Raw genomic sequence first — 20,071 nt, forward strand, 5'->3', positions numbered from 1 at the left:
CCTACCCCCGTTGGTCTGCTAGGTGGGTCTGCCTACCCCGGTGGTCTGCTGGGTGGGTTTACCTACCCCTGTTGGTCTGCTGGGTGGGTCTGCCTACGCCCGTTAGTCTGTTGGGTGGGTCTGCCTACCCCCATTGGTCTGCTGGGTGGTTCTGCCTACCCCTGTTGGTCTGCTGGGTGGGTCTACCTACCCCTGATGTTCTGCTGGGTGGATCTGCCTACTCACGGTGGGTCTGCCTACCCCCGTTGGTCTGCTGGGTGGGTCTGCCTACCCCTGTTGGTCTGCTGGGTGGGTTTGCCTACTCCCGATGTGTCTGCTGGGTGGGTCTGCCTACCCCCGTTGGTCTTCTGGGTGGGTCTGCCTACCCTCTGGTGTGTCTGCTGGGTGGGTCTGCCTACCCTCGTTGGTCTGCTGGATGTGTCTGTCTACCCCCGTGGTTCTGCTGGGTGTGTCTGCCTACCCCCGTGGGTCTGCTGGTTGGGTCTGCCTACTCCCGGTGTGTCTGGTGGAGTGGTCTGCCTACCCCCGTGGATCTGCCTACCCCCTTGGGTCTGCCTACCCCCGTTAGTCTGCTGGGCGTGTCTGCCTACCCCCGTGGGTCTGCTGGGTATGTCTGCCTATCCCCGTGGGTCTGCTGGGTGGGTCCGCCTACCCTCATGGGTCTGCTGGGTGTGTCTGCCTTCCCCATGGGTCTGCTGGGTGGGGTCTGCCTACCCTCATGGTCTGCTGGGTGGGTCTGCCTACCCCCGTTTGTCTTCTGGGTGGGTCTGCCTACCCTCCGGTGTGTCTGCTGGGTGGGTCTGCCTACCCCTGTGGGTCTGCTGGGTGGGTCTGCCTACCCCCGTTGGTCTTCTGGGTGGGTCTGCCTACCCTCCGGTGTGACTGCTGGGTGGGTCTGCCTACATCCGTTGGTCTGCTGGGTGGGTCTGCCTACCCCCGTTGGTCTGTTGGGTGGTTCTGCCTACCCCCGTTGGTCTGCTGGGTGGTTCTGCCTATCCCTGTTGGTCTGCTGGTTGTCTGCCTTCCCCCGTTGGCCTGCTGGGTTGGTCTGCCTACCCCCGTTGCTCTGCTTGTTGGGTCTGCCTACCCCCGGTGTGTCTGCTGGATGGATCTGCCTACCCCCGTGGGTCTGCTGTGTGGGTGTGACTTCCCCGTTGGTCTGCTGGGTGGATCTGCCTTCCCCCGGTGTGTCTCTATTCCTCCGTTTGTCTGCTGGGTGGGTCTGCCTACCCCTGTTGGTCTGCTGGTTGGGTCTGCCTACTCCCGGTGTGTCTGGTGGAGTGGTCTGCCTACCCCCGTGGGTCTGCTGGTTGTGTCTGCCTACCCCCCTGTTTGTCTGCTTTGTGGGTCTGCCTACCCCCGTTGGTCTGCTGGATGGGTCTGCCTACTCCCGGTGTGTCTGGTGGATTGGTCTGCTTACCCTTGTGGGTTTGCTGGGTGGGTCTGCCTTCCCCGTTGGTCTGCTGGGTTGATCTGCCTTCCCCCGGTGTGTCTATATACCTCCGTTGGTCTGCTGGGTGGATCTGCCTACCCCTGTGGGTCTGCCTACCCCCGTGGGTCTGCTGGGTGTGTCTGCCTACCCCATGGGTCTGCTGGGTGGGTCTGTCTACCATCATGGGTCTGCTGTGTGGGGTCTGCCTACCCCTCATGGTCTGCTGGGTGGGTCTGCCTACCCCTGCTGGTCTTCTGGGTGGGTCTGCCTACCCCCGTGGGTCTGCTGGGTGGGTCTGCTGGGTGGGTCTGCCAGCAGCAGGGATGACGCTCCAGCGTCCCCTTTTTCGGGAAAAAGGGACTGTGGTGAGAAAAGAAGGCTGGTGGAAAAGATGAGACACACACTGGGTATAGAAGGTGAGACACACACTGGGTATAGAAGGTGAGACACACACTGGGTATAGAAGGTGAGACACACACTGGGTATAGAAGGTGAGACACACTGGGTATAGAAGGTGAGACACACTGGGTATAGCAGGTGAGACACACATTGGGTATAGCAGGTGAGACACACACTGGGTATAGAAGGTGAGACATCCACTGGGTATAGCAGGTGAGACACACTGGGTATAGAAGGTGAGACACACACTGGGTATAGCAGGTGAGACACACTGGGTATAGCAGGTGAGACACACATTGGGTATAGCAGGTGAGACACACTGGGTATAGAAGGTGAGACACACTGGGTATAGCAGGTGAGACACACATTGGGTATAGCAGGTGAGACACACACTGGGTATAGCAGGTGAGACACACTGGGTATAGCAGGTGAGACACACTGGGTATAGAAGGTGAGACACACACTGGGTATAGCAGGTGAGACACACTGGGTATAGAAGGTGAGACACACTGGGTATAGCAGGTGAGACACACACTGGGTATAGCAGGTGAGACACACATTGGGTATAGCAGGTGAGACACACACTGGGTATAGAAGGTGAGACACACACTGGGTATAGAAGGTGTGTAACACTGGGTATAAAAGGTGAGACACACATTAGGAATAGAAGATGAGACACACACTGGGTATGAATGGTAAGAAACTCACTGGGTATAGAAGGTGAGACACACACAGAATATAGAAGGTGTAACACACACTGTATATAGAAGTTGAGACACACCTTCTTCCAGAAGAGTAAGGGGAGACATGATAACTACCTACAAAATTCTTAGGGGGATTAACAGGGTGGACAAAGACAAACTCTTCAGCACGGTTGGGACACGAACAATGGGACACATTTGGAAACTTATTTATTTATTTATGTATTTATATATGTACAAGAAGGTACATTGGGATTGTGAGGATACATAGTATAGTAATTACAATCTTGTAAAGCCACTAGTACGCGCAGCGTTTCGGGCAGGTCCTTAATCTAAGAACATTTTAAGGAGGTAAATACTTGCAAAATTTAAAAAAAAAGAATAACAGTTACAAAGCAAGAAAAAAAATAAAAGATGAGAGAAAATTGTAGGTATATTACAGCACATTGGTAGCTCAGATTGATGGCAATGACAGCTTGAATGGTAGTTTAACAAAACTTAGCAGGCACAATACAGCATATGGCTAGCACATAAAGGAAGACAGCAATGAACACAATGATAAAGTTGTTTGGATTAAGTGCATAAAGATTGGGAGATTGGGTAACACTAGATACAGAGCAAATTTAAAGCTCAGTGAAGGAAACTACGAAGATGAAATTAGGTACTTTTTGTTTTGGTTTTTAAATGAGGCAAAAGTTTGACAGCTTTTCAATTCACTAGGGAGTGAGTTCCATAGACTAGGTCCCTTAATTTGCATAGAGTGTTTACACAGATTAAGTTTAACCCTGGGGATATCAAAGAGATATTTATTTCTGGTGTGGTGATAATGGGTCCTATTACATCTGTCCAGGGAGAGTTTCAGAGCATGGTTTGCATTTAAGAACAGGGTCTTGTAAATGTAGTTGACACAAGAGAATGTGTGGAGGGAGTTAATATTTAGCAAGTTTAGGGATTTAAACAAGGGAGCTGAGTATTGTCTAAAAACAGAGTTTGTTATTATTCTGATAGCAGATTTTTGCTGGGTGATGATGGGCTTAAGGTGGTTTGCAGTGGTAGACCCCCATGCACTTAGTACCCAGATGAGCCACAGAGACGTCAGAAAGAATTTTTTCAGTGTCAGAGTAGTTAATAAATGGAATGCACTAGGAAGTGATGTGGTGGAGGCTGACTCCAAACACAGTTTCAAATGTAGATATAATAGATCCGAGTAGGCTCAGGAATCTGTACACCAGTTGATTGACAGTTGAGAGGCGGGACCAAAGAGCCAAAGCTCAACCTCCCGCAAGCACAATTAGGTGAGTACATTGGGTATAAAATGTGAGATACTCACTGGGTATAGAAGGTGAGACACACACTGGGTATAGAAGGTGAGACACACACTGGGTATAGAAGGTGAGACACACACTGGGTATAGAAGGTGAGACACACACTGGGTATAGAAGGTGAGACACACACTGGGTATAGAAGGTGAGACACACTGGGTATAGAAGGTGAGACACACACTGGGTATAGAAGGTGAGACACACACTGGGTATAGAAGGTGAGACACACACTGGGTATAGAAGGTGAGACACACTGGGTATAGAAGGTGAGACACACTGGGTATAGTTAACCAAGTAATGTATCAATTATATAATATATGTATGTGATGTAACTATATAACCTGAACTTGTAAAAGCACCTTAATTACCTTCAGTGATTAAGTGCTTAATTGCACACTTGTTTCTCTATCAGCTATCTCACCCTGTCAGTGTAAAAGAGACAAATGTATGTGAATTCATGTGTGTGTATATATATGTACTCACCTAATTGTACTCACCTAATTGTGCTTGCAAGGGGTTGAGCTCTGGCTCGTTGGTCCCGCCTCTCAACCGTCAATCAACAGGTGTACAGGTTCCTGAGCCTACTCGGATCTATTATATCTACATTTGAAACTGTGTTTGGAGTCAGCCTCCACCACATCACTTCCTAGTGCATTCCATTTGTCAACCACTCTGACATTAAAAAAGTTCTTTCTAATATCTCTGTGGCTCATTTGGGCACTCAGTTTCCACCTGTGTCCCCTAGTGCCTGTGCCCCTTGTGTTAAATAACCTGTCTTTATCTACCCTGTCGATTCCCTTGAGAATCTTGAATGTGGTGATCATGTCCCCCCCTAACTCTTCTGTCTTCCAACGAAGTGAGGTTTAATTCCCGTAGTCTCTCCTCGTAGCTCATTCCTCTTAGCTCGGGTACTAGTCTGGTGGCAAACCTTTGAACCTTTTCCAGTTTAGTTTTATGCTTGACTAAATATGGACTCCATGCTGGAGCCGCATACTCCAGGATTGGTCACACATATGTGGAATATAATGTTATGAAAGATTCCTTACACAAGTTTCTAAAGGCCGTTCTTATGTTAGCCAACCTTGCATATGCCGCTGATGTTATCCTCTTGATATGAGCTTCAGGGCACAGGTCTGGCGTGATATCAACCCCCAGGTCTTTCTCTCTCTCTCTGACTCCTGAAGTATTTCATCTCCCAAATGATATCTTGTATCTGGTCTCTTGCTTCCTACCCCTATCTTCATTACATTAAATTTGCTTGGGTTAAACTCTAAGAGCCATTTGTTCGACCATTCCTGCAGCTTGTCCAGGTCTTCTTGAAACCTCAAGCTGTCCTCCTCTGTCTTAATCCTTCTCATAATTTTGGCCTCGTCAGCAAACATTGAGGAGAATGAGTCTATACCCTCTGGGAGATCATTTACGTATATCAGAAACAGGATAGGTCCGAGTACAGAGCCCTGTGGGACTCCACTGGTGACTTCACGCCAATCTGAGGTCTCACCCCCTCACTGTAACTCTCTGCTTCCTATTGCTTAGGTACTCCCTTATCCACTGGAGCGCCCTACCAGTTACTCCTGCCTGTTTCTCCAGCTTATGCATCAGCCTTTTATGGGGTACTGTGTCAAAGGCTTTCCGACAGTCCAAAAAAATACAGTCCGCCCATCCTTCTCTTTCTTGCTTAATCTTTGTCACCTGATCGTAGAATTCTATCAATCCTGTAAGGCAAGTTTTACCCTCCCTGAACCCATGTTGATGGGTTTGTTACACTCAAATTCTATGTCAGTTGAAATGTAACCAATCACAGGCAAGTAGGCCTCTGACGTCATGCCAGACAGAGAAGCATCAGCGATGCTCCCAGCAGCCTCAGTTCTCCTCACAGACTCAGAGTAGGTGGACCTCGGCTAGGCAGATATATACCTTGTTGTCTCGGTCAATAAATATATACAGAAGCGACTACTGTGTCTACCTTCTACCCGAACAATGCAAACGAATACTGGTAGCAGCAGTGGGACCCAGAAATTTTTTTTCTGGAAACAAAAGTTCAAGTACCCAGCATCGCCTCGTGTTCCAGCCGCCACCGCCACCGCCATAAGCCGCCATCCTGCCACCCACGCATCAAATATTGTGCCAGACCGGGGTCCTGCCATCAACCACTACTCCAGGCCAACGTTTCAGAAGTAAGGGTCAATATTTTCCTGTGAGAACGCTCATTCATCAGTGAGGAGGAAGGAAGCTTCCGCGCCAGCCATTTTTGAACCTCGCGCCACCACGTGGGAACCACCTGCACCCACCACCACCACCGCCACCCAAGCTGACAGTATCTAAGCTTTATGAGTGTTCAAGCTACTGAAATCGTAGTCAGTCATCGTCGCAAGCATCACCTGATCATCGTATGTGCTGTATTGTTCCTTGAGAATATTTGGTGGACTGCAATTGTTTGACTAGTGTCGCCTCCCCAGGCTCACATACTTCGCCTCCCTCTCAAGCTCACACCTCGCCACCAGCCCCTGCTACATCATTTTGTGTGAACTCCTGCCTCCCAATCGTGTTTCTCCACCGACATCGTCGCAATATCGTCGTCGTCAGAATTTATCTTCGCGCTTCCAAGATCAACAGTGTGTGGGGTCCCTGAGTCTCGCGCCACCGCCACCAGGAGCGCTGCCATCGCACCAGTTTGTAAACAAACCTCACATGTGCCCGTTCAGGTCTTCACGACGTTCCTCCTACTTTGGCTACTGGTGATCCTCATGAATTACAACCCTGAGATAAGTAATTGCTAGTTGAGAACAACGTGCCAAGTGCTAAAACGTGACTTATGTAATAATACCCATAATATTCTGTGAATTAACCATTCAGTGACTTGTTAAATATTGGAGCTGGTTCAGTACTCCACTCCCCACAATTTCCTTGTGTGATTTCAACATTCCTGCTTCTTACCGTAATTTCATTGAATTTTAATTGTTCTCCTAGAGTGTTATTGGTAAATTTAAATTCCAGTGAAGTAAGAAATCCTTGTTTTAGTAGCAGTTAAGGATTTGTACAATATAATTTTTTTTTAATTCCTCCAGGCCTAAAATTTAAATTTATTCCTTCAACATTGCATATTATAATTTTTACCATAGTTATATACATTCCTGTGTCCAGTTTATGTGCTACATACATATTTCTTGCATTGCCACTTGTTGTGTTGAATCTTTTTAATGAAATTTTGCAATTGCACCTCCAGTTTTTATATTCTCAATTGCTGTGCTTAGTCTGGTTTAATTAATTTACATACATCTAATTCCAGTCATTTTTTTAATGAAAGATTGCTAAATTTAGTTTACAATTGCTTGTTCTTAATTATTTTCTTGCCTAGCCCAATTTAATAATTTTATTTCTGCCATTTTTTTTACTTTAGCCAAGTTGATATTTTTGTGTGTGTTTATTTTTGTGTATACTATTTCTGATGCCAGGTGCACTTAATTATAATCTGCGTTCAAATATTACTTCCACGGCTGTGACAATGCCTACCACTGTTGAAACCCCTTCAGAATCAATGGGAACAGTTGCTGAATAGGTTGTCACGAAGTCTCTTCTCTCCAGATGTGTTACTAGGTTTTTTCTCACACTCTTCTCCATCACCTTGCATGGTATACAAGTCAAGGACACTGGCCTGTAGTTCAGTGCCTCTTGTCTGTCACCCTTTTTGTATATTGGGACTACATTAGCCGCCTTCCATATTTCTGGTAGGTCTCCCGTTTCCAGTGACCTACTATACACTATGGAGAGTGGCAAACAAAGTGCTCCTGCACACTCTTTCAATACCCATGGTGAGATTCCGTCCGGCTCAACAGCTTTTCTCATGTCCAGCTCCAATAGGTGCTTCTTGACCTCATTTATTGTAATTTCGAACCTTTCCAAGGTCGCCTGGTTTGCTGCCACCTCTCCTAGCGCCGTGATCTCACCTTGTTCTATTGTGAAGACCTCCTGGAACCTCTTGTTGAGTTCTTCACACACCTCTTTGTCATTCTCTGTGCACCTGTCCTCACCCATCCTAAGTTTCATCACCTGTTCCTTCACTGTTTTCTTCCTCCTGATGTGACTGTGTAATTTTCGGTCTTGGCTTTGATAGCTATATCATTTTCATACCTTTTTGCAGCCGCTTTTCTCACACTAATATACTCGTTCCTGGTTCTCTGGTATCTCTCTCTACTTTCAGGTGTTCTGTTATTACGGAAGTTCCTCCATCCTTTTTTGTTCAGCTCCTTTGCTTTCATACATTCCCTAGTAAACCACGGATTCTTCTTTTGCTTCTCTGTTTTTTTTTCTGTCAGGCCGGGACAAACCTGCTTATAGCCTTCTGACACTTTTGGGTGACATAGTCCATCATGTCTTGTACAGACTTGGTTCTGAGTTCTGTGTCCCATTGTATAGCCCTAAGGAATTTATTCATCTTCTCATAGTTTCCTTTTCAGTACGCCAGCCCTTTGTTTCCCAGTTCTTTTTGGGGGGAGATAATTCCTAGCTCAACCAGGTACTCAAAGCTCAATACACTATGATCACTCATTCCCAAAGGGTTTCCAACTTAACTTCCCTTATATCCCAATCTATAACTTCCCTTCCCAATCTATCTTCCCGTGGTTGAAGTCTCCCATGATTAGTAGTCTGGATCTGTTCTTGCTAGCCACAGAGGCTGCTCTCTCTATTATATTCATGGTGGCCATGTTGTTTCATTCATACTCCTGTCTCGGTCTTCTGTCGTTTGGTGGGGGGATTATATATGACTATTACTATAATTTTCAGTCCTCCAGTTGCTATGGTGCCTGATATGTAGTCACTGAAACCTTCACAACCCTTATTAACCATCTCTTCAAAACTCCAACTTTTTCTTATCAGCAAAGCTACACCACCTCCTCCTCTCCCTTCTCTCTCTTTCCTCACTACATAGTAGTCCTGTGGAAACATTGCATTTGTTATGGTTTTCGTTAGTTAGCTTTGTTTCTGTGAGTGCTATTATGTCTGGATTTTCTTCTAGTGCCCATTCTTCGAGTTCACTTCTTTTATTTGTAATCCCATCTATGTTAGTGTACATTGCCTTGAAGCTCACTTTCTTCTGTTCATTTTCTTGTCCTCTTCTTGGTGAGCGTTTTCCTGGTGGAGGAAGCTGTTCCCTGGGTGTGAAGATCTGTGAGGTGGTGTGCAGGGTCTCAGAGGATTTTGGGGTAGGGCTGGGGGTTCAAGGGAAGGGGGGACAGGTAGGGTATGGGGTAAGGAGATAGGGGGGACATGGAGGATTCGAGGTGAGGGGAGGAGTAGGGATAGGGAGGGTATGGGATAAAGGGGGGAGGAAGGACAGGGAGGGGGGGAAGGCAGGAGGGGGGACATGGTGGGAATGGGGGAGGGGTGACAGGACTGGAATGGGGAAGGGGTGACAGGATCGGAATGGGGTGGGGGGAGGGAGGGTTGGGTGAACCTTTGAGTGGGGGCAGGTAGGGTGAGGGGAAGGGAGGGTTTCTATGCAGAGGGGGTGGTGGTGTTGCCCTCCCCTCTGGTGTTGCTGGGATGCTGGTTGTGGGTTCCCCCTCTTGTCTCTGGGACTGTTGTGTTGAGGGCTGTGATTTCCTGGTTTGCTCCTCTCTCCCTGCGCTTCCTCCTTGCCTCAGCTGCCCTGGCTCTCTCCTCCTCCTTCGTCCTGTCCCTCTGGAGGAATACTTTTTTGTATTCCTTCACATACTGCAGATGACCCTTCCTTTCTAGAATATCCTCCCTCATGGATTCATTTGCAAACACCACCTTTACCAGTCGGTTTCTGTCCTGGTTGTACCAGCCCAACCTGAAAACCTCAACGTTTTGTTCCGCTCCTTCCATCTGTAACCCCCTTGTACTGCCTATTGGACTGTACTGCCTCTCTGTCCTTGCTATTCCATTCCTGCCTATTGGATCCTTCCTGTTCTTTGATGCCTACAACTACCACTGATCGTTTTCTTTCCAGCAGCTGAGTGGTGCACCTTGCTGCTTCCTGTGAGGTGGCTGCTTCCATGGCTACCTCTCTCACCGTGTCCATTGCTTCTGAGCTCTTTCTCAATATTTCCGCAAATGTTTCAGGTACAGCGGCATTTCCTTCTATTGCAACATATCCACTTTCCCTTTGGATGATAATCTGATGCTCAGCCTCTTTATTATTCTCTGTGAGAGATTTGATCTCCCTCCTTACTGATGTCAGCTCGCTTTGCAGGTTGTTAATTGTAATCCTCATTTCATGCATATCCCTCCTGAATTCCTCCAAAACTTGGCTTAACAATTCCTTCGTTTGGTCACTTTGACTATTCCCTGTGTCCCTGGTGCGTCCTCCTGCCATCTTGTCCCTTTCCCTGATATGTTTTGATAGGGTTAGTCAAAGGGGGGGGGGAAGAGAGAGAGAGAGAGAGAGAGAGAGAGAGAGAGAGAGAGGGGGGGGGGGAGAGAGAGAGAGAGAGAGAGAGAGAGGGGGGGGAGAGAGAGAGAGAGAGAGAGAGAGAGAGAGAGAGAGAGAGAGAGAGAGAGAGAGAGAGAGAGAGAGAGAGAGAGAGAGAGAGAGAGAGAGACAGACAGACAGACAGACAGACAGACAGACAGACAGACAGACAGACAGAGAGAGACAGAGAGACAGAGACAGAGAGACAGAGAGACAGAGAGAGGGAGAGAGAGAGAGAGAGAGAGAGAGAGAGAGAGAGAGAGAGAGAGAGAGAGAGAGAGACAGAGACAGAGACAGAGACAGAAAGACAAATAGACAGAGACAGAGACAGAGAGACAGAGACAGAGACAGAGAGAGAGAGAGAGAGAGAGAGAGAGAGAGAGAGAGAGAGAGAGAGAGAGAGACAGACAGACAGACAGACAGACAGACAGACAGACAGACAGACAGAGAGCGAGAGAGAGAGAGAGAGAGAGAGAGAGAGAGAGAGAGAGAGAGAGAGAGAGAGAGAGACAGACAGACAGACAGACAGACAGACAGAGACAGAGACAGAGAGAGAGAGAGAGACAAACAGACAGACAGACAGACAGACAGAGAGGTGTACTGACCTTACCAGGTTGAGTCAGGTGTGTGAGGACCTGGGGTACTGACCTTACCAGGTTGAGTCAGGTGTGTGAGGACCTGGGGTACTGACCTTACCAAGTTACCATGTTGAGTCAGGTGTGTGAGGACCTGGGGTACTGACCTTCCCAGGTTGAGTCAGGTGTGTGAGGACCTGGGGTACTGACCTTACCATGTTGAGTCAGGTGTGTGAGGACCTGGGGTACTGACCTTACCAGGTTGAGTCAGGTGTGTGAGGACCTGGGGTACTGACCTTACCAGGTTGAGTCAGGTGTGTGAGGACCTGGGGTATTGACCTTCCCAGGTTGAGTCAGTTGTGTGAGGACCTGGGGTACTGACCTTCCCAGGTTGAGTCAGGTGTGTGAGGACCTGGGGTACTGACCTTACCATGTTGAGTCAGGTGTGTGAGGACCTGGGGTACTGACCTTCCCAGGTTGAGTCAGGTGTGTGAGGACCTGGGGTACTGACCTTCCCAGGTTGAGTCAGGTGTGTGAGGACCTGGGGTGCTGACCTTACCAGGTTGAGTCAGTTGTGTGAGGACCTGGGGTACTGACCTTACCAGGTTACCAGGTTGAGTCAGGTGTGTGAGGACCGGGGGTACTGACCTTACCAGGTTGAGTCAGTTGTGTGAGGACCTGGGGTACTGACCTTACCAGGTTACCATGGTTGAGTCAGGTGTGTGTGGACCTGGGGTACTGACCTTATCAGGTTCAGTCAGGTGTGTGAGGACCTGGGGTACTGACCTTACCAAGTTACCAGGTTGAGTCAGGTGTGTGAGGACCTGGGGTACTGACCTTACAAAGTTACCAGGTTGAGTCAGGTGTGTGAGGACCTGGGGTACTGACCTTCCCAGGTTGAGTCAGGTGTGTGAGGACCTGGGGTACTGACCTTACCAAGTTACCAGGTTGAGTCAGGTGTGTGAGGACCTGGGGTACTGACCTTCCCAGGTTGAGTCAGGTGTGTGAGGACCTGGGATACTGACCTTACCAGGTTGAGTCAGGTGTGTGAGGACCTGGGGTACTGACCTTCCCAGGTTGAGTCAGTTGTGTGAGGACCTGGGGTACTGACCTTCCCAGGTTGAGTCAGTTGTGTGAGTACCTGGGGTACTGACCTTACCAGGTTACCAGGTTGAGTCAGGTGTGTGAGGACCTGGGGTACTGACCTTACCAGGTTGAGTCAGGTGTGTGAGGACCTGGGATACTGACCTTACCATGTTGAGTCAGGTGTGTGAGGACCTGGCATACTGACCTTACCATGTTGAGTCAGGTGTGTGAGGACCTGGGGTACTGACCTTACCAGGATGAGTCAGGTGTGTGAGGACCGGGGGTACTGACCTTACCAGGATGAGTCAGGTGTGTGAGGACCTGGGGTACTGACCTTACCAGGTTGAGTCAGGTGTGTGAGGACCTGGGGTACTGACCTTACCAGGTTGAGTCAGGTGTGTGAGGACCTGGCATACTGACCTTACCAGGTTGAGTCAGGTGTGTGAGGACCTGGGGTACTGACCTTACCAGGTTGAGTCAGGTGTGTGAGGACCTGGCATACTGACCGTACCAGGATGAGTCAGGTGTGTGAGGACCTAGGGTACTGACCTTACCAGGTTGAGTCAGGTGTGTGAGGACCTGGGGTACTGACCTTACCAGGTTGAGTCAGGTGTGTGAGGACCTGGCATACTGACCTTACCAGGTTGAGTCAGGTGTGTGAGGACCTTGTAACACTGTAAAAGTGTTTGGTTTAGGTTAATACATACATAGAGTACATGAGTCACAGACAGGGATCGGAGAGGCGCCAGTTGTCTGCCTGAGATCTCACACCTCTAACCGTTAATGACCCCAAGTGACCTGAGGTCAGATCATGATAATTTCACCTTGCTTCCGCTAAGCGTATAATTGGAGCCGGGTAGCCTTCAAACATGCCGACGTTTAAGGAGTGGCTTGGTAGTGCCGGAGGGTATCTACTTGTGGGCGGAGTTAGCTACTAGGTTCCCCAATATAAACTCTGAGAGCTATCGAGCATTAAGCAATAGGAGACCGGCCAGCGGAGCAGAGCAGAGGCCAGCCGTCGAGATAGGCCGTCACCAGACGGGGGGTGACGCTGCCTGAAAATTGCAGACCCCCCCCTCTCTATTCAACTTAGACTCAGTCCTCGGTGAGTGAACATTTAGGTGACTTGGTCGTGTTTACATATGTTGTGTGATGATCAGGGGCAGTCAAGTTGTAGGGTTCTCGAATTCTTGGATGATGACTCACTTTGAATATTAATCGTTAACATTTTAATGGGATCGCTCGACGTTAGATAGTCTGGTCACAGGGGTGGCAACAGTTTGGAGTTGTTGACCGGCGGAGATGCTAGGGAGACACTCTGGGTCACGTAGGTGGCTGTAGGTTAAGGGTGGGAGTAATGGTTAATTATGTACTTAAGATTAGGAACGGTACAGTTAAGTTTAGGCTAGTGTTTTGTCTATTAGTGTTGATTTTTTTTGTGACAAGTTAAAGGTAGTGATGACCTTATTCTCTCTTCTCTAACTTTCCTCTGTTACTGTCTTATGTTCCACCAAGTCAATATCATTCAGTGTTAATTGGATTATTTTAAAAATTTAAGTGTAGTTGTTGCCAGGAGGAGAGCGGTATGACTGGACTGTGTAACCCTATACAAACTACAGGGTCACATAACATATCTTGGGAGCACGATATTGTCGCCTTTCTGTTCACCCACAGGTGGGAGCCAGAAGAGAGGAGAGACGCACATACAAAAGAGGGAGACGGCTGCTGTGTACCACACTCACGGGCGTTAATCACCACCACCACGACCAGCCCACTACCTGGAGGTCACGGCTCCACCACCATCACCACCCCAGGGGACCCCAAGATGCAGCCCTCTCGGTCAGTCAACATTGGTCTACCCAGTGGACCCCAGGTCGTTCTGCAGACGACCCCAGACGACCCAGTAATGATGGAAGAGGAGCAACAACGACTCCAGTCTGTCCCACCAACATCGGTCTACCCAGGATGGACCCCAGGACGGACAGACCCCCAATGACCCCAGGTCGCTTGTCTAAGACCCATGGGAGGAGGAAGAGAGAAGAAAGAAGAGAGAAGAAAGAAGAAAGAAGAGAGAAGAAATAGAGAGAAGAAAGAAGAGAAGATAAGACAAGCTGAGTGAGACATGATACCTTGTGTCCCTTGCTGGTGTCAGCATCATTGCATGGAGCGTAATTGCAAGACAGGATCGTTTGCCTTGACTGGCCGCCCCTCCTGCAAGCAGGTAGCTCTGTTGAGTGATTCTTCCTGTGTCATGCAGACTTGATGTGGCTGTCAGAAGTAGCTCTCTGAAGGAGGCGTGCTGGAGCAACAGGGAGGAAGAAGAGTAGGATGGGATTTCTACTGTTGGCAACTATATGAAGGTCTCGAAACTTGTAGTCCCTATAGCTGTGAAGAACCCCAATATACGTCTCTCATGGTGACTGACGTAGGGCCAATTACAGATCAGCTGGGACAACCGAATTCCACGGTCCTGTGCGCAGTTCAAGTAGTAACGGCTTTCGGGTTGACCAAGGGTTGTTGTGCGTTAACGACGGAGAAGCGACGGAGGCAGTTGTGTTGAAGAAATGTGGTACAGGATTATCTACAAGACCAAGCAGTGACGTCGCCCAGCCAGAGACAATGGACGTCTGTCTATATATTTCATTTTTTAGAGTAGGATGATGTATATTTGTTTAGCTAGGACGTATTCTTTTCGTTAATAAAGTTGTCGCACACAGCTAGCTTGCTTTAGCAGTGTTGCAAAAACTTTATTTTCGGGGAGAAGGGGAGATGTAACACTGTAAAAGTGTTTGGTTTAGGTTAATACATACATAGAGTACATGAGTCACAGACAGGGATCGGAGAGGCGCCAGTTGTCTGCCTGAGATCTCACACCTCTAACCGTTAATGACCCCAAGTGACCTGAGGTCAGATCATGATAATTTCACCTTGCTTCCGCTAAGCGTATAATTGGAGCCGGGTAGCCTTCAAACATGCCGACGTTTAAGGAGTGGCTTGGTAGTGCCGGAGGCTATCTACTTGTGGGCGGAGTTAGCTACTAGGTTCCCCAATATAAACTCGGAGAGCTATCGAGCATGAAGCATTAACAGACAGAACAGCACACGAGCCAGCAGAGCAGGGAGGCTGTCGGCCGGCAGGGGCGAGACAGTCTCTGTCAAGCTACAGACCCCCCCCCCCCCCCCTCTCTATTCAACTTAGACTCAGTCCTCGGTGAGTGAACATTAAGGTGACTTGGTCGTGTTTTACAAGTGTTGTGTGATGATCAGGGGCAGTCAAGTTGTAGGGTTCTCGAATTCTTGGATGATGACTCTCTTTAACATTTTAATTGGATTGCTTATATTATGATACTTCATGTGAAATATAATTATGAATTTATTATTTAAATTGTGTTTAACTTTGTGCCCTAGAGCTTTGAGTTGAGGATTTGAGAAAGCCTCAGTGGTTACTGGGTTCATGATATAAATGAGTACATGTTTGGAGTTGATACATGGTACAGAGGGAACATACTAATAATGAACTCATGATAACATCCTTTGAGAATTTTGTGATACAGGCAAGTTCCATTCCTTGTCTTGTATGTAATGATCATGAATGGATGGTGGCAGCATTTCTACTTCTACTATCTACTCTTCTACTTCTACCTATCTACACCTCTCCCTCCACCCCTCTCTAAACTCTCACTTTCAACTAATGACCCTCCTCGCTCCTCCCACCTCCCTACCTCTCACCCCAAACCCTCACTAATTACTTCACTATTCATTTCTTTCCTTTCGTTTCCTCTTATACGTTTGTGGCAATGATTCTGTATTCTAGAGTTCTCTCTAGAGTTTCGGGTAACTGATCAAGTGACGGCGCCTTGTAGTCTTAGCACCTAGGTAGTCAAATACCTAGGTTACAAGGTGTTGAACGAGAGAGGTTGCCTTAGGAACTCTGGAGGGTGCTCTAGAATAGTTAGCTAACTGGGGACGGGATAACGGACTAGAGAGAGCTGTTTCCCCCGGCCTCGTTAGTTAACTGGGGGGGTGGAATAATGGACAAGATAGAGCCATTTCCCCCACCCCCCGTTACAACCTGGGGTACTGACCTTACCAGGTTGAGTCAGGTGTGTGAGGACCTGGGGTACTGACCTTACCAGGTTGAGTCAGGTGTGTGAGGACCTGGGATACTGACCTTACCAGGATGAGTCAGGTGTGTGAGGACCTGGGGTACTGACCTTACCAGGTTGAGTCAGGTGTGTGAGGACCTGGGGTACTGACCTTACCAGGTTGAGTCAGGTGTGTGAGGACCTGGGGTGCTGACCTTACCAGGTTGAGTCAGGTGTGTGAGGACCTGGGGTACTGACCTTACCAGGTTGAGTCAGGTGTGTGAGGACCTGGGGTACTGACCTTACCAAGTTACCATGTTGAGTCAGGTGTGTGAGGACCTGGGGTACTGACCTTACCAGGTTGAGTCAGGTGTGTGAGGACCTGGCATACTGACCTTACCAGGTTGAGTCAGGTGTGTGAGGACCTAGGGTACTGACCTTACCAGGTTGAGTCAGGTGTGTGAGGACCTGGGGTACTGACCTTGTTGAGCAGCTCCACCGGGGCCCCGGGGTGAGCCAGCAGGTAGAGCCCACCATGGGCAGGGCCCTCATCATAGACGTCAGTGTTGCCCATTGTTCCTGTGGAGGAGCGTGAGGGAGCATTGTGGTGGTGTGGAGCACAACATTATTATATACTGAGCATTATGCTGCTCAGAACAGGAACATTTGTTTCCATTAGAACAGAAGTTCCAGAAGGCCCGCTGGCACAACACTCGGGCCACAAGATAACAGCTCTGGTATCTACTGGTGTTATCTGTTGACATTCTGTGCATGTTACTTTTCGTATTTATTATAAATATATAGAAATCTAATCTGACAGAAGATTTCTTAGTCTAAATATGGCTGCTTAACATTTATACTGACACTCATTATCTACATCACCTTAACTGCACTTTACTAATTAACACTAAGGGATTTTAGTAATTATTATGTCCTCTTGTGTTGATATTGCTGCTTAATATTCCAGTCACAAAGATGCCCACACCAGGATGATCCTCGCCCCCTGCTGCACGTCGTAAGTGTGACTTGGTGTTTGTGGTCAATATGTTCTCCTGTGATAACATGTTCTCCTGTGATAACCTGTTCTCCTGTGACAACATGTTCTCCTGTGATAACATGTTCTCATGTGATAACATGTTCTCCTGTGATAACATGTTCTCGTGTGACAACATGTTCTCCTGTGACAACATGTTCTCCTGTGATAACATGTTCTCCTGTGACAACATGTTCTCCTGTGATAACATGTTCTCCTGTGATAACATGTTCTCCTGTGATAACATGTTCTCCTGTGACAACATGTTCTCCTGTGATAACATGTTCTCCTGTGATAACATGTTCTCCTGTGACAACATGTTCTCCTGCGATAACATGTTCTCCTGTGACAACATGTTCTCCTGTGATAACATGTTCTCCTGTGATAACATGTTCTCCTGTGACAACATGTTCTCCTGTGATAACATGTTCTCCTGTGATAACATGTTCTCGTGTGACAACATGTTCTCCTGCGATAACATGTTCTCCTGTGACAACATGTTCTCCTGTGATAACATGTTCTCCTGTGACAACATGTTCTCCTGTGATAACATGTTCTCCTGTGATAACATGTTCTCCTGTGATAACATGTTCTCCTGTGATAACATGTTCTCCTGTGATAACATGTTCTCCTGTGACAACATGTTCTCCTGTGATAACATGTTCTCCTGTGACAACATGTTCTCCTGTGATAACATGTTCTCCTGTGATAACATGTTCTCCTGTGATAACATGTTCTCCTGTGATAACATGTTCTCCTGTGACAACATGTTCTCCTGTGATAACATGTTCTCCTGTGACAACATGTTCTCCTGTGATAACATGTTCTCCTGTGATAACATGTTCTCCTGTGATAACATGTTCTCCTGTGATAACATGTTCTCCTGTGACAACATGTTCTCCTGTAATAACATGTTCTCCTGTGACAACATGTTCTCCTGTGATAACATGTTCTCCTGTGATAACATGTTCTCCTGTGACAACATGTTCTCCTGTGATAACATGTTCTCCTGTGATAACATGTTCTCGTGTGACAACATGTTCTCCTGCGATAACATGTTCTCCTGTGACAACATGTTCTCCTGTGATAACATGTTCTCCTGTGACAACATGTTCTCCTGTGATAACATGTTCTCCTGTGATAACATGTTCTCGTGTGACAACATGTTCTGCGATAACATGTTCTCCTGTGATAACATGTTCTCCTGTGATAACATGTTCTCCTGTGACAACATGTTCTCCTGTGATAACATGTTCTCCTGTGATAACATGTTCTCCTGTGACAACATGTTCTCCTGTGATAACATGTTCTCCTGTGACAACATGTTCTCCTGTGATAACATGTTCTCCTGTGACAACATGTTCTCCTGTGATAACATGTTCTCCTGTGACAACATGTTCTCCTGTGATAACATGTTCTCCTGTGATAACATGTTCTCGTGTGACAACATGTTCTCCTGCGATAACATGTTCTCCTGTGATAACATGTTCTCCTGTGACAACATGTTCTCCTGTGACAACATGTTCTCCTGTGATAACATGTTCTCCTGTGATAACATGTTCTCCTGTGACAACATGTTCTCCTGTGACAACATGTTCTCCTGTGACAACATGTTCTCCTGTGATAACATGTTCTCCTGTGATAACATGTTCTCCTGTGATAACATGTTCTCCTGTGATAACATGTTCTCCTGTGATAACATGTTCTCCTGTGATAACATGTTCTCCTGTGACAACATGTTCTCCTGTGATAACATGTTCTCCTGTGACAACATGTTTCTCCTGTGATAACATGTTCTCCTGTGACAACATGTTCTCCTGTGATAACATGTTCTCCTGTGATAACATGTTCTCGTGTGACAACATGTTCTCCTGTGATAACATGTTCTCCTGTGATAACATGTTCTCCTGTGACAACATGTTCTCCTGTGACAACATGTTCTCCTGTGATAACATGTTCTCCTGTGATAACATGTTCTCCTGTGACAACATGTTCTCCTGTGACAACATGTTCTCCTGTGACAACATGTTCTGTGATAACATGTTCTCCTGTGATAACATGTTCTCCTGTGATAACATGTTCTCCTGTGATAACATGTTCTCCTGTGACAACATGTTCTCCTGTGATAACATGTTCTCCTGTGATAACATGTTCTCGTGTGACAACATGTTCTCGTGTGACAACATGTTCTCCTGTGATAACATGTTCTCCTGTGATAACATGTTCTCCTGTGACAACATGTTCTCCTGTGACAACATGTTCTCCTGTGATAACATGTTCTCCTGTGACAACATGTTCTCCTGTGATAACATGTTCTCCTGTGATAACATGTTCTCGTGTGACAACATGTTCTCCTGTGATAACATGTTCTCCTGTGATAACATGTTCTCCTGTGATAACATGTTCTCCTGTGATAACATGTTCTCCTGTGATAACATGTTCTCCTGTGATAACATGTTCTCCTGTGATAACATGTTCTCCTGTGACAACATGTTCTCCTGTGATAACATGTTCTCCTGTGATAACATGTTCTCGTGTGACAACATGTTCTCCTGTGACAACATGTTCTCCTGTGATAACATGTTCTCCTGTGATAACATGTTCTCGTGTGACAACATGTTCTCCTGTGATAACATGTTCTCCTGTGATAACATGTTCTCCTGTGACAACATGTTCTCCTGTGACAACATGTTCTCCTGTGATAACATGTTCTCCTGTGATAACATGTTCTCCTGTGATAACATGTTCTCCTGTGACAACATGTTCTCCTGTGACAACATGTTCTCCTGTGATAACATGTTCTCCTGTGACAACATGTTCTCCTGTGATAACATGTTCTCCTGTGATAACATGTTCTCCTGTGACAACATGTTCTCCTGTGACAACATGTTCTCCTGTGATAACATGTTCTCCTGTGACAACATGTTCTCCTGTGACAACATGTTCTCCTGTGACAACATGTTCTCCTGTGATAACATGTTCTCCTGTGATAACATGTTCTCC

At 47.3% G+C, this 20,071-nt stretch overlaps 1 protein-coding gene across 1 annotated transcript in view; it reads right to left on the reverse strand.

The window, feature by feature from the left end:
• The window catches only part of LOC123752442 (regucalcin-like), a 124,006-nt gene that overhangs the window by 62,116 nt on the left and 41,819 nt on the right, over positions 1 to 20,071 (reverse strand). Inside the window, exon 4 of the mRNA XM_069335011.1 lies at positions 16,517 to 16,614. Coding sequence (XP_069191112.1) covers positions 16,517 to 16,614 — 98 coding nt within the window. The remainder of the gene's footprint in view (positions 1 to 16,516; positions 16,615 to 20,071) is intronic.

The sequence above is a fragment of the Procambarus clarkii genome, chromosome 32 (assembly GCF_040958095.1).
Source record: "Procambarus clarkii isolate CNS0578487 chromosome 32, FALCON_Pclarkii_2.0, whole genome shotgun sequence".
Lineage (NCBI taxonomy): Eukaryota > Metazoa > Arthropoda > Malacostraca > Decapoda > Cambaridae > Procambarus > Procambarus clarkii.